The 12,888-nt window shown below is 37.5% G+C and overlaps 1 protein-coding gene across 1 annotated transcript; it reads left to right on the top strand.

Annotated features, from left to right (window-relative positions):
* The first annotated feature begins 3,438 nt into the window (after window positions 1-3,438).
* Window positions 3,439-4,247, top strand: LOC136971628 (uncharacterized). Its single transcript, XM_067266108.1, has 2 exons — window positions 3,439-3,626; window positions 3,737-4,247. Exons 1-2 carry the CDS (start codon window positions 3,439-3,441, stop codon window positions 4,245-4,247), a joined length of 699 nt encoding a protein of 232 aa, XP_067122209.1.
* Window positions 4,248-12,888: the final 8,641 nt, after the last annotated feature.

Below are 12,888 nucleotides of genomic sequence, written 5' to 3'. Positions count from 1 at the left end.
AACTAAAATCTGTTTATTTTTGGTGGCGTGTTCGCCTTTCCGTATTTACTGCGTGTTAAAATAAACAAAACAGCGTTAAACCGGGTTAACTCTTTGTCGTCTAGGAACATATCCCTCGCGTTAAGCGGGTCTTACTGTACAAGTACTTCCATACAAAGGGAAAAAGTAAAACAAAATAAATAAGCAGCCACACAATGGTCCCTTAATTGCGCTTGAACAATACAGTGAAAACAAATGGTAAAAAGATTTAACAAAAAATATTATGCAATTTATACATTATCATCTTTGACTATCATACAAATAAATATTTAAAAATTCGTCAGTGAGAATTTTTCTCTTTAACGAATATAAAACTGAACACGACGCGAACATACGCGTTAATGTACAGTCGCGATCGTAATACAATATGGGCAAGAATGCTCCTTGAAAATATCTATGTACTGAATCCTGATAGCCTTCCTCGTCCCGATAACCTTAGTTGCCAGCGTTTCAAATGCCCTCGTTGTTGGGTAAATCTTATTTATTTTCCATTCATGCGCGACAGAACAGCGTCTCTGGTTATAGATCTCGCCGACATATTTAAACATTTAACATCTTACGAATTTCTTGGCCATCTCCCCACCGAAGAGGCCACCCAGAAATTTTGCCATCTGTTGGGGCTGGTGCCACATCCGGACCTAACCGGTTTCGTGCCACCGTGCCCCGATTGCGGAGGTAAGCATTTCCGCCCGTAAAGGAGTGTCGTAGGCGGGTAACTGTTTCGATCTTTTAACACGCGAGATAATAGTAGCAGTAGCAGTAGCAGTAGCAGTGATAAGCATTAATAGCCGAGAAAGGCGGGAACTGATGTACAGATGGCCGATATGCGCCGGTGTGTAAACGCCAGCATCGTCTCCGTTTGGCGGTTAACAATTGGCCAATTATACGGCAGTCGCGCGCTAAGGTTTGCGTTAGCGTTGGATATTTGCAGCCGTGACGAATGGTGGGAGACAGGGACACGATAGTTACACCTTAACGACAGACAGTGAAGTCCAACGTCGAGCGAAACGTTTTGAAACAACGTTCCAAGCATAGAACAGAGGCATAGAAGCAAGCGGCGTCGGCAAAACGTTGCCTAATTAGCCGTAATAATCGGGCTTTTCTTTAATCTTTGCCGATAAGTGTCGTTAGACTATAAGATCGGCTTCCCGTTAAACGCGCGATAGGCTTAGCGGAGAGAGTGGCGCTACTCCCGATAGCCTCCCCGGCAGTAGCGGTTGAAAGGTGGCGATTACGTAGATATACCTATATCCGTGGTTTAGTGACGTTGTATTATAGTGTACGTGTCGACGACACCGTCAGGGGGCGTTGAAGTTGTAAGATGGCGACGTTGGCGTGAAGCGTTTTGGTTAATAAAGAAATGAATAACTTTCATCGCTTTCGTTATGTAAATTAACAAGCCAATCGATTGTAGCAGATATCTGGCTTAACGCGTTAAAAACTGTATCAAACCTTTCGTCTAAATATGAAAGTATTTCGTTAGGAATAGACAGACTTACTTGATTCAAATTTAACGGGAAAAAAATCGTCCAGTTTCACAATTTTCAACACGGGTTCGCTAGAACCACGTCTCTCGCTCTTAACACTAACAAGTAAGAAACTGAACCGTTGAATCGGGAGGAGAACGGGATTTTCCTCTATTCCGCCGCGGATCGACAGAAATATCGATACAACTACAAAAAAGCAATATTTTCCATAATTTTTAACTTTCCGAAAAGTCACTAACAAACTTCACCATCACGCTTCCCCTCATTCGCGGCGTCCCCCTATTTAATTATACTTATTAAATTTAGCGAGAGATGGCGCCCGACGTCGGCTCCCGGTACCAAATTCCTTATCATTTAATTAATAATGACAGCGATGATACAGCCCGATATAATCCGGCATTCGTTGGGCTTTAATTATAAGGCTAACGTGTTTATATTTGTACTTAAAAACAATATTATTTGAAAATGTCGAATGAAATAATTGACTTATTTGTTCGTATCCGAAATCTGTCTTGAAAAGTTGTTAATAAACTTAATTTTTAAAATTTTATTAGTGAAGAAAATGAAGTCGAAAGAGAAACTCTCGCGTTTTTGGTTTTTCTTCTAAACCCGCGAAATTGTAACCATTCGTTTATATTAAAATTTTGTAATTATGTATTTGTAACGGCCTATATTAATAAATCTTTCGTGGATAAAAAAATATCCAGTAAGAAGCGGGGTGTATGAACGTAAGGTCGAGCGACACGATAAACACGATACCGTGATGCATGGCGGCAGTCTCCATATTGGGCTCTTTTGGTGTGTACGGTGTTACTAAAGCCAAGCTGATTGTTTCTTTCCATTCCAATTAGTTGGATTTCTTGTTATATATATATTTATTTAAAATGGCTTGTGTTCAGCACCGAACTGTAAAAGGTATATATAATTAAAGGCTTTAACTAAATAGGTTCCAAGGTTAATGTATAGTGTATACCTAGGTAAGTAAAATGGCCGCTTCCCATTGTTCGTGCCAGGCAGGCCGCCCAGTGTTAACGTCACCAATTATTGATTCACGGTAGTTCTTGAACAAAAGAAGAAAAAGGAAACGTCTACTAAAAATGTAGTTAACCAAACCAACCTAACCTAACCGAAGCACCGCCATTTTAGTTACCTAGGTACACTTTAACCGGTTCCAAAATAAAATGCTATATCAATGGTACGTATAATGAACTACGAGGATAAATTTATTTAGTTTTGAAATGCAAAATTAGAGAAAAAATTTGGATGTATTTCTTAAAATAAGAATATATTTAGTTTTCTATATTCAATCTTGTATGGGTGTTGTATACAACCTGTCAGCAAACTAAAACTACCACAAACAGTCTATAGACTAGTATTGATATCAGAACCGTGTTTCGATGTAATTTAAACAAGGTTAACGATGCACACTGCACACATTTTAGAATATGTGTTAAATATTAAAGCAGTTTATATACTGGATTTTTGATTTCATCTAACAACAAAATATTTAAATCTCTATTAGTAACCCGATACTGTATTTTCCAATTTCACTAAAACTGTTACCTCAGAAAATGCAACATGAACACGAGGAAAGTTAGTGCACATTTCCAAAAGAAAAGAGACATTTCAAAGCTAAAAGATGAGAAAATAGGAAGCATATATAGAAATACACTCGAGAAGAAGATAAAAGCCCTAGACAAGATGGAAGAGCTAGACACAAAAGTAGAAGAAATAACAAAGGCAATAGGAGAAGCGATTCAGCAGACCCTACCAGAAGAGGAAAAAGTCAACAAGAAATGGATCACACAAGAGACCCTAAAGCTTGTCCAGAAAAGGGCTCTTAGAAGAGACATTTCCGAAGAGTTGAAAAACATTATAAGGTAAAATGCAATGAATTGAAAAAGCAGTTAGGATGGATAAAACGAAATGGCTAGAGGATCAGCGTAGAAACATCGAAAAATATTATGGAGAATGTAAGACCAGAGAAGTATATAAGATGATCAGAAATGTCAACCAGAAATGCAAACCAAAGCAAATGGCAATCAAAGATGAGAAGGGAGAAGTTTTAGTGGACGGTGGAAGTCCTACAGAAGTGGACAAGTTATTGCTCTGAACCAGCATAGACCAAAAAGCCACTTTGGCAGTGCTAAAATCTTACGGAGTGGATCATAAACTAATAAATTTGTTAAGATACATTAATGATAATGCAGAAGCGGCAGCGAGATTGTGTGGGGAGCGAGGGAACTGGTTCAAACCAAAAAGAGGTACCAGACACGGAGATCCTACATAAGTCTCTTAGAAAGAGTTACGAATAAGATGACGCAAGAGATGCAGGGAACATCAGTTCACGGTGTAAAATTCAATAACATAAGATTTGCAGATGACATAGTTATCATTGAAGAACAACTAGAGAAAACATTACGTCTGCTTAACGAAGAAAGGAAAAGATATGGATTGACTATCGATAGCGAAAAAGCTCAGACAATGATATTTGGTGATAACACTACAAGAAACATCCTAGTAGATAGGAAAGAAATTGAAAATGTAGAGAGCTTTACATATTTAGGAAGCAAACTAACCTATAAACTGGATTGCAAAAAAGAAATAGCGATTAGAATAGCTAAGGCAAAAACAAATGTGAAAGCAATGGACAAAATTAAAAGTATTGAACACCCGCATCTTCTCCCGCGTGCTGTATGCCTGCGAGATGTTAGCATTTGAAAGAAACCGTTACAGAAAGATCTTACAAATAGGATGGATGCAGAAAGTCATAAACGAAGAACTTTATAATAAGATACGTACGAAAAAGACTCTCCTACAAAAATTATACAACGAAAACTTCAACCGTTTGGATACATCATCAGAATGAATGAAAACAGGAAAATTAAGACTCTAGTCTATGGTGTTATGAATGGATCTAATAAAAGAAGCAGACCACATAGAGAATGGATTGATGACGTGAAGAAGTGGTGTGGAGCGAATGTACGGGAACTGAGAAACTTGCAAATAGATAGAGAGAAATGGAATAAAATAGTGGAAAAAACATCAGACACCAACGGGCAATGAACCCACGATTAATTAATGATGATGAATCTTGTATGGTCATTGTTCCCGATAAAGGAAAACAACTAGAAGAGAAAAATAATTTTTTGTAGTCTTCTAGGCACGTAATCAATTATTATTATTATATTACAAATCTCACACAGCAGAATTCATCACAATAATTAATAAATATTAATAATAGTTTAATTAATATAAATGTTTTTGAAAAATAATTGATTAGTGAATATTTCTTACGATAATATCATGTGGTCATTATGATAAATATATATTTTTTAATCTGAAAAAGCGTGTCTGTTTAATGTCCTAAAAACATTTGTTTAAAAAAATGCTTCTAAAATGTAAGCAGATCGAGTACATTATCAAACACTAAAATGACAATAAACAACGAGACAATGGAAATGGAATGGAAAAGGACAAGAGAAACGATGACACAAATAACAAATAATGTTTTAAATATTCGACGACGGCGAAGAAATGTGTCGCCATCTGTTGAGAATTAATTCGAATTCGTGTAGAAATAATACCGTTCACACACAAAAAATAATGGGAATAAGATTTTAAAAAGGTGTAAAATTAAGAAAATAAATACGGTAATTTATTCACTTATTTTGATATTATTTTGCGTGCGCGCGTATTTTCATTATTAAAACAGTGCGCGAAACACTACTACAAACCTCGAGTTACGAACAATTCGGTTTAAGAACAAAATTTTGAACTCGACGTCCCGACCAATCGACGACAGGATTACCGATTCGGGAGTTAGTGGCGCCGAGATCGCCTGGTGTCATTAGACGTCACTATACGAATCGTCACTACAATTACATTTCAATGCGCATGCGGGAAAGATGCTACTTTCGTTTATCGCAACTGCGAGCCTTCCGAACTTACTTTCGTAGGTTTGGAAGGCCCGCAGTTGAATTTAATTGGGCTGCAATTTGAAAAAATTGTAGACCTATAAATTTCCACTGTTGCCGTCTTTCTTTAATCTAGAGAACGGAGTTAGATAGGTGAAAGCCGAGACCAGATATGGAAACCTTAGGGGCAGGAGATCCCTACTAACTATATGTGAACTTCCGGTATAGAAGGGAAATTACGTTATTTCAATTCAAAAATTTCCACCGAAAGGCGTTAGATAGATGACCGGCAGGACTCTATTGTTAAAGGAAAAGTATGATATATGGGGACAAGGCACTACTAATTTGCGGTGGAGAGCATATATTTTAAATGAAATAAATTTAAAATATGATTAAAAATTGCAGTCCGACATTGTGACCGTGTCACTATAAATAATTGCTCGTTTCAGTTTCGGTTTCGGTTGGCGGTGACACATTTTGCTTCCAATATATATATAGAATAAACATAGCTATGGATACAGATAAAATATTATATTGCCATTATAGGCATTTTAATGCACGACGTAAAGAAAATAAAGCTAAAAAGGTAAAAACAAAGGTTTTGCTTTGGGAGTCGGGAAGGAATTAATCCATTTTATATTGTTTCTTACAGGAATATTTGTTTCGGTTTTCGAACAACTTTTATGAACGAAAACCGAAACAAATAACAAAAATATAAAAAAAAACAATAAATCAGAGTCTCCATTTATTCTTCAAAATCAACACCTCCGAAACCTTTTCCTGGTGTTAGCAAAACACGGAGATACTCTTGTGGTATTGTTAGCATCGTATATTCAATTAGCAATGGCACATCTTGTTTATCGCGTGACTCGGTAGCACGAAAACATGATGTTTTACCATACACCACAGCTAAAAGTCATAATGCGCAAAGTTATGAGTATTGATGGCCAAATTGTTGACCATCGTCACTTCAGTCTCCTGCAAAAGAAAAAATGTATCCGTTCATATTGTTAATGTTTACACTTAATTAAGAACATTTCCTGGACAAGAGATTTTAAAAAATAACCTTTGTGACTACATTATAAAAGTAAAAATAGGAAAGTATTAATAAGACAGCAGTTTATTATTTAGGCTACATTCACTGTGTCTTGGACTACCATGTATTTGATAATGGTATATTTACCATCATTATTAGTACACCACTTTATTTTACTATTAATGTTAACTACGCTGGGCACGGCAGTAACAAATTATGTTCCTTTGAAGCCCTAAGCGCAATTTTGTTATAAGGCACCTTAAGTAAATAAAAATGTTTTTTCTTATTAAAAAGACAATAAAATAGCTAATTTATGAATTACTTCGCTGTTCTTGCCGGGATGCGAAATATAAACATTTTAAGAGTTCCCTAAACTTTTACTGGCCTGTTATCTTTCTGGTGTGCTTTTTTGAGGCCCTAGGCGCGCGTCTACTGCACCTATTGGGTAACCGATCTCTGAAACCCGTATATAAAAGCGCATAAATTTGCCATAAAAACCTTTTAAAACAATAAAAAGCAGTAAGATATAAATTAAAAACTTTTTAAAAATCCTCAGTCGATTGTTAAGTAAATATCTAAAAGAATCCAGCAACGAGCTGCGTAACTTTCCCCGCTGTTATGAAATATTATTTATAAAATAACTTTTATATTTTTAATTACAATATAATAAATAAAATTGTTTGTGGCGCCATCTGTTACGAGATTTTGTTATAAAATAAATGTCTCTTTGATAATCTAACAATACAATATGGATGATGGCGGCATAAAATTGGCACAGGCTACAATACTCAAAATCCAGAATGTTCGGTGATGGGTTCGCGCCTCTACAACGGGCCGGCCACGTGAAGTTTCTTCACGTTAGTAACACTAAAATAGGACGGGTTGAAACCACTGCACCGAAATACTCGGAAAACCGGAAACTGCGCGAGAATAACGCGTGTGGACGAATTTTGAAAAAATTTCTGGGAAGATCATTCTTATTAACGAAACCCACGTGCTTCGACATCCCACCAACAATCCTGAAGCCATTTCTACTACAATCGAAGACTTCAAATTCGAGAGCAAAAGAAAATTTCTAAAGAAATGAGTTGTGTGCCAATTCTGGGCACTTTTGGAAAGGTTAGCAGCGCCAAATTTCGTCTTATTGGCTGAATTTTAAAGTAAGTTTTTTCCAGGCCTTAAGAAATTCATTCGGAAGGTACGAGTGTTATTGGGCTGCAATTTTAGATTGCAAGCCTATGAATTCCCACCATCGTCCGTCCGTCCGTCGGTCTATCCTTCGTTAATCTCGAGAACGGAGCTAGATAGATGAAAATCCAGACCAGCAAGCTATGGCCGCCAGCCCTATTAACTATGTACTTATGTACTAACTTTCTGTACAGACCGGAAGTCACGAGATTTTTTTAATTAAATATTTACAGAATATATTGATGAGAATAAAAATTTGCCTAGTACAAATATAGAAACTTCTCTTAGGAGCGGCATTTAAATATTGTATCCTAAATAAAATCAGTGTTGGAAACAAATCCCAAAGCTACCATACAGACAATTCTTCGTGTCATCCTCTACAAGGAATGATGAAAATTTAAGAAAATTACAAAGGAAACAATGAATTATATTTGTATTTTAGTGATATTAGAAAGAAAAGTCTGTTGATCGGTAATAATCTAATTATAAAAAACAACAGTGGATGAGGGTCTCATCCACAATAAAATCATCGTAGAGCATTTCTCAGAGCTTTCGAGGACTTTTCTAAGGAGAAGTTTCTTAGAGGAAAGCTTCAGAAATTTCAAAGCAAAAACGGCGCTCGATAATGTTAAATTTAACAATTCTTCGTCCTTGGAATTTTATAAAAGCGATCGATATCGATGCAAATATTCTTCACTTCCTAATCTGCACCACGTTTTTCTACCCCCGCATAGTTTTTAAATTGACACTTCTAGAGATTAATCGTACCTCAACACTGTTACACATTAAATCGAACGACAAACGATTGGCATATCCGCCTACGGATGTACAGTACAGTACACCTCACTGACACTAGTACTGTACGTAGAGCAACAAAAGCAATAGAGTAAAATGGTTGTAAGCATAGAAAAACAGCATAAATTAGAATATTTGAGTGTTTTATGCTAAGAACTTAATTGAAGTCCTCACAAAATATGTCTGGTAATTGATGGATTCTTATTAACTTTCTGTGTACGGGATGGCTCAAAAGTTAACCGTGTATTGTTTCGTGTATTGCAGCTGCATTCGTCAATACCAATGGCGAATTGAATTTCTCAACTCATTGTAACAGCCTTTAGAATGGTTAACTGATTAATCGCTAAAAATTTTTATTTTCTACCGGCAGATGGCGTTGCAACTGCACCCCGGTCGAAACTTGATTTTTAAAAAATCTATACGTTGGTATTACGCGAGATTCGGCGAAACGTGAAAATCCGAATCAATTACAACCACATAGAAAGCGGGCGAAGGCCCGTTCCGACCATCCGAAACCGGGCCCGGCTGACGTCACCACTTACGAGCGGCGTGTCCGGAAGGGGGCGACACTTATCTTCCACCGTCGGCGTGAGAACCCTACCGGAAATAGCTGTCACGTGTACACGGCTGTCATTTGTCACACGTCGCGGAGAGGAAGTGCCTAATGGTCGTCGAGCAAGTGGTCATTTACAGTTTGATACCGACGCGACGCTAACCTGTGAATGCCGCTCGGGTCTTTAGCGTAACCAAAACCCCATAATCTACTCCCTCGTTCCTTTTTTTCGGCGCCAAAACCCGGGCATTATTTAAAGTGCGTGGCATTCAAAATTGTCGCGCGACGTCTCCTCCAATCTCGGGGGAAACAGAGGGATTCGGAATAATTAATGGAAAGACGTTAACGATCGGAAAAATGCTGGGCCATAAGATGGCGAGAGGGAGAGACGGTCGGGTGATGCAACAGCTCTGACCTATCGCCCACCTTCTTGTTAAGTAATTGATTTTTCGACAAGTAACGATACCGGAGACGATATCCGTTACTCGAAAAAAAACAAGATAATTAACAGTTTTCCATTAATCACCGGATAAAAATCGGATAAAACGGGGGAATCCCACTAGTTAAATTGCCTCTATCTCGGCTCCGAGTTAAAACTACCCTCTTGGGAAGGGCGTAACTTATCAGTTTTCTAGTTAACTCTCTCCAAATTTAAACTTTGTTTTTTATGCTTCTGGTGTATAAAATCCGTCCCTTCTCCTCTTTTCAATTCTGAAATCATTCACTCTCCGCCGAGTTAAGGATAAGAGCCCGTTTGCCAATTAGAAATTAATTCCCGAGCACTTCTGTTACTTCGAGTGTGGCTTAAATTTTCACTTTGTGAAGTTATAAGTAATTTTTCTTGGAAATAAAAATTGCAACTAATTAAATCAAGTTTCTTCGTACCTGTTTCCGCCATGTTTCGGCAGATACTTTGGATTTCTGTCTGCGAGTATCAATTCCTTCGAGGTAACGAGCATAAATAGAAGGCTTGTAATTTGGATTTATACCTTATAAAATAATCTTCCTCTTCGATTATTTGAATAAATAAGGCACTTGAGTGCTCCAAGACAATTGAAGTACCCTGAAAGTAGATGCCTTCTTTAATAATCTTCCTACCCCATTATGATGCCTTCCTTAATAATAGGGTTGGAAGATTATGTTACAGGCTAGAAAAGCCTTATTGCACCGTTTTAGAAAGTATTTCAACTGTCTCGGAGCATTCGAGTGCCTTTTAATTGTCTAAGCCTTATTTATTCAAATAATCGAAGAGGAAGACTATTTTATAGGGTATAATTCCAAATTAAAAGCCTTCTTTCTCTAATAATCGACAGTAAATTCGCTAATTGAAGATAAAATCCGTAGAGGCAATTAATTACCGACATTATTTTTTCTTTTATTTTTGTGGTGTCGTGACCGAGTGTTTCCATTCTGTCCAGGGGAAGCTATTTAAATTACTAGTACAATTTCCCCTGCGACTGTCGGCCACGCCCTTGTGTCCAGTAGCTATTTGCATCGTATATCATTGGAGTCCAACACTTTAGGAGGGTGTTTTCTCACCCGCCACCGACGAAAGGAAGTTTCGTGACATCCTTTACTTGAAGTGAGCGGACCCTTAAAAATAATTATCCCTATCCATTCGCTCAATCATATTTCGGACGTGAAGTGTGTCCAGGAAGTCACTAAAAGAATGCAATTTGTTAACTGTTTCCATTGACACTTTCGCTTTCCATCGATGATAGCTGCCATTTTATGGCTATTCCCTTTGCTGGAGCTACACAAAACAGCCACAGTTTAACGAAGTAACTCCACTAAACTGCTTAATTAACAAGTAAATTTAAGGAGCGAGGAGGTGTTTCAAGAAGGATTTAACCGAAAAAGTCTAGTTTTAGTAAGACAAATTTGGCAAAATTCATTCTAATTTTGCGAAAAGTAAGCGTATAAATCGAGAATATATTTAGGATAAATCCCTATTTCTGGAAAGAATACCTTAATTTTGACTCAACCTCTTCGATTCTCGACTTACGCCAGGTGTAGAACGTGAAAATCAATATATTTAAAGCGTGATCTAGCACCGGTTGTTAAAAATACACCTACGAAATCCCCTAAACTATATTAAAACACCCTCGTACAACCACAGAATCGAGTGCAAGGCCCTAAAGAGGAGAGCAGAAAACAACTGCTCGCACCTGATAAGAGGGGGGACGAGTATTTACCAATATATTTACATCAGAAAGGCCGACTAAAATTTTGTCCACAATTCGAAATAGGTCTGTCCCCCACCTGGACTCACTATGGAAGAGGTTTTTCTCCAAATATTTTCCCATAACCACCTGTGTAGGACCGTTTGTGAGCTCGACATACCTGGCATGTTTGAATCGCACGTGCAACGACTTTAGAGGTGCGAGTTTTAGTTGTAAATAGTAGAAGAGAATCACCCGATTGAAGGGGGATGGGTGAAGTGGTGCTAACATCCACACAATGCTTCGCAGCTGGAACTGGTACCCCGACATAAGTATTTATTTCTAAGTGTTCCCGAAGGTTAAAGTCGACTGTTTAACTTTGTAACCGTGGCCATTATTGGTGCTAATTGTCGAGTTTTAATAAGTTTAGCCTGGGGGAACCGGAGAGTTAACTTTTTATCTGTGTTGCAGGGGGGCGAAAACTGTAAACAAACACCCAGCTAATGCGACAAAGTTTCGAAAGCTGAAAACTAAGCCATTTATTAAATTCTTTATTGAAAGACTTATTTGCATTGTATTTCTAAACCATCGTTTATTCTGTCTAAGCGTAATTAATGTAATAAATGGTCTTTATCGTTTCCATTCGTCCATTGTCACCAGCTTTTGTCTCTTCCTTCTTCTGTCTGCCACTCCGCTTGTTGGTTCTAATTGCTGCCCGGCCAATCCTCTATACGCTTAGATACGTTAACTGACCAATTGTAAACTCGCTACATTTTACTATTTTTATCTGCAGAAGGTACTGCTAATTAAAGTTAAATAGCCCGTTTCTTGCTTACCGAATTACACAATGTTTAATTCGTTTCTATAGAACTGCCAGTCTATAATCTACGCGTGTTTAAAGATAGCTTATTATAAGCGCAACGTTCGGATTCACGCACGAATTTCTTGCTCGTTTTTTTCGAGGTTTTCGGGGTAAAATATGCAAATATATTTCGCCATTTTGGACGAATAATTTCGCTTAAATCAGTCTTCGGGTGGTGGCGGGTGGTGGATGGCATCTCGGTCTCGTTGGGAATTAATTAAGATAACGCAAAACAGGCTAAAATATGCATTCTGAAATTAAGGAATGAATTTAATAAAGATTTATCGATTATCTACGAATTGCAACTGCAACTTCTGCTCGAGTGAGTACAGTTAAATTTAGAAGAATCTCTCCAAGACGGTGGCAAATTCTATACATTTTACATTATAAAATCGTCTAGACTTTCTATTATCTGGTTAGAATTACGCGCTAATATATCTGGTAGTCTCCGATAGAAGCCGTATCTCTCTAGAAATAAATCGAGATAAAAGTCCTATTTATTGTAGTATTAAAACAATCAGAGTTTTATTAATGACTTAAAATATATGCAGGCCTATCTATGACTCACGACCGCATCCATTAGAGTGTGGAGGTTTATAGGTTGGCTTTAAAAACGCAAAATTACCACCCTAATCAGTAATTGCATCCAAGCAACAAGTCCGATCTACCGTTCGACGAGATAATATCTAGGATATTATCTATATCTTATCATACAACTAACCTCAGTAGTTTACTGTGGAGTGGACGTTGTACCTTCCGAGCACGCCTTAAAGTGTGGATTCATTAAAGGAGTCCACGTGCTATCCAAAAGAAAAAAAAGGAGAGAAAAAAATTTACCTCCTCTGGGGA

This window comes from Centruroides vittatus, unplaced genomic scaffold (assembly GCF_030686945.1).
Source record: "Centruroides vittatus isolate TY-2023 unplaced genomic scaffold, ASM3068694v2 contig_1051, whole genome shotgun sequence".
Taxonomy (NCBI): domain Eukaryota; kingdom Metazoa; phylum Arthropoda; class Arachnida; order Scorpiones; family Buthidae; genus Centruroides; species Centruroides vittatus.
This window is presented reverse-complemented; position numbering and strand designations above follow the sequence as displayed.

Coding starts and splice junctions, on each gene's coding strand:
- LOC136971628 (XM_067266108.1), top strand. CDS start 3,439: ATGGATAAAACGAAATGGCTAGAGGATCAGCGTAGAAACATCGAAAAA. Junction 3,627..3,736: donor AGTCCTACAGAAGTGGACAA/GTTATTGCTCTG, acceptor ATGATAATGCAG/AAGCGGCAGCGAGATTGTGT.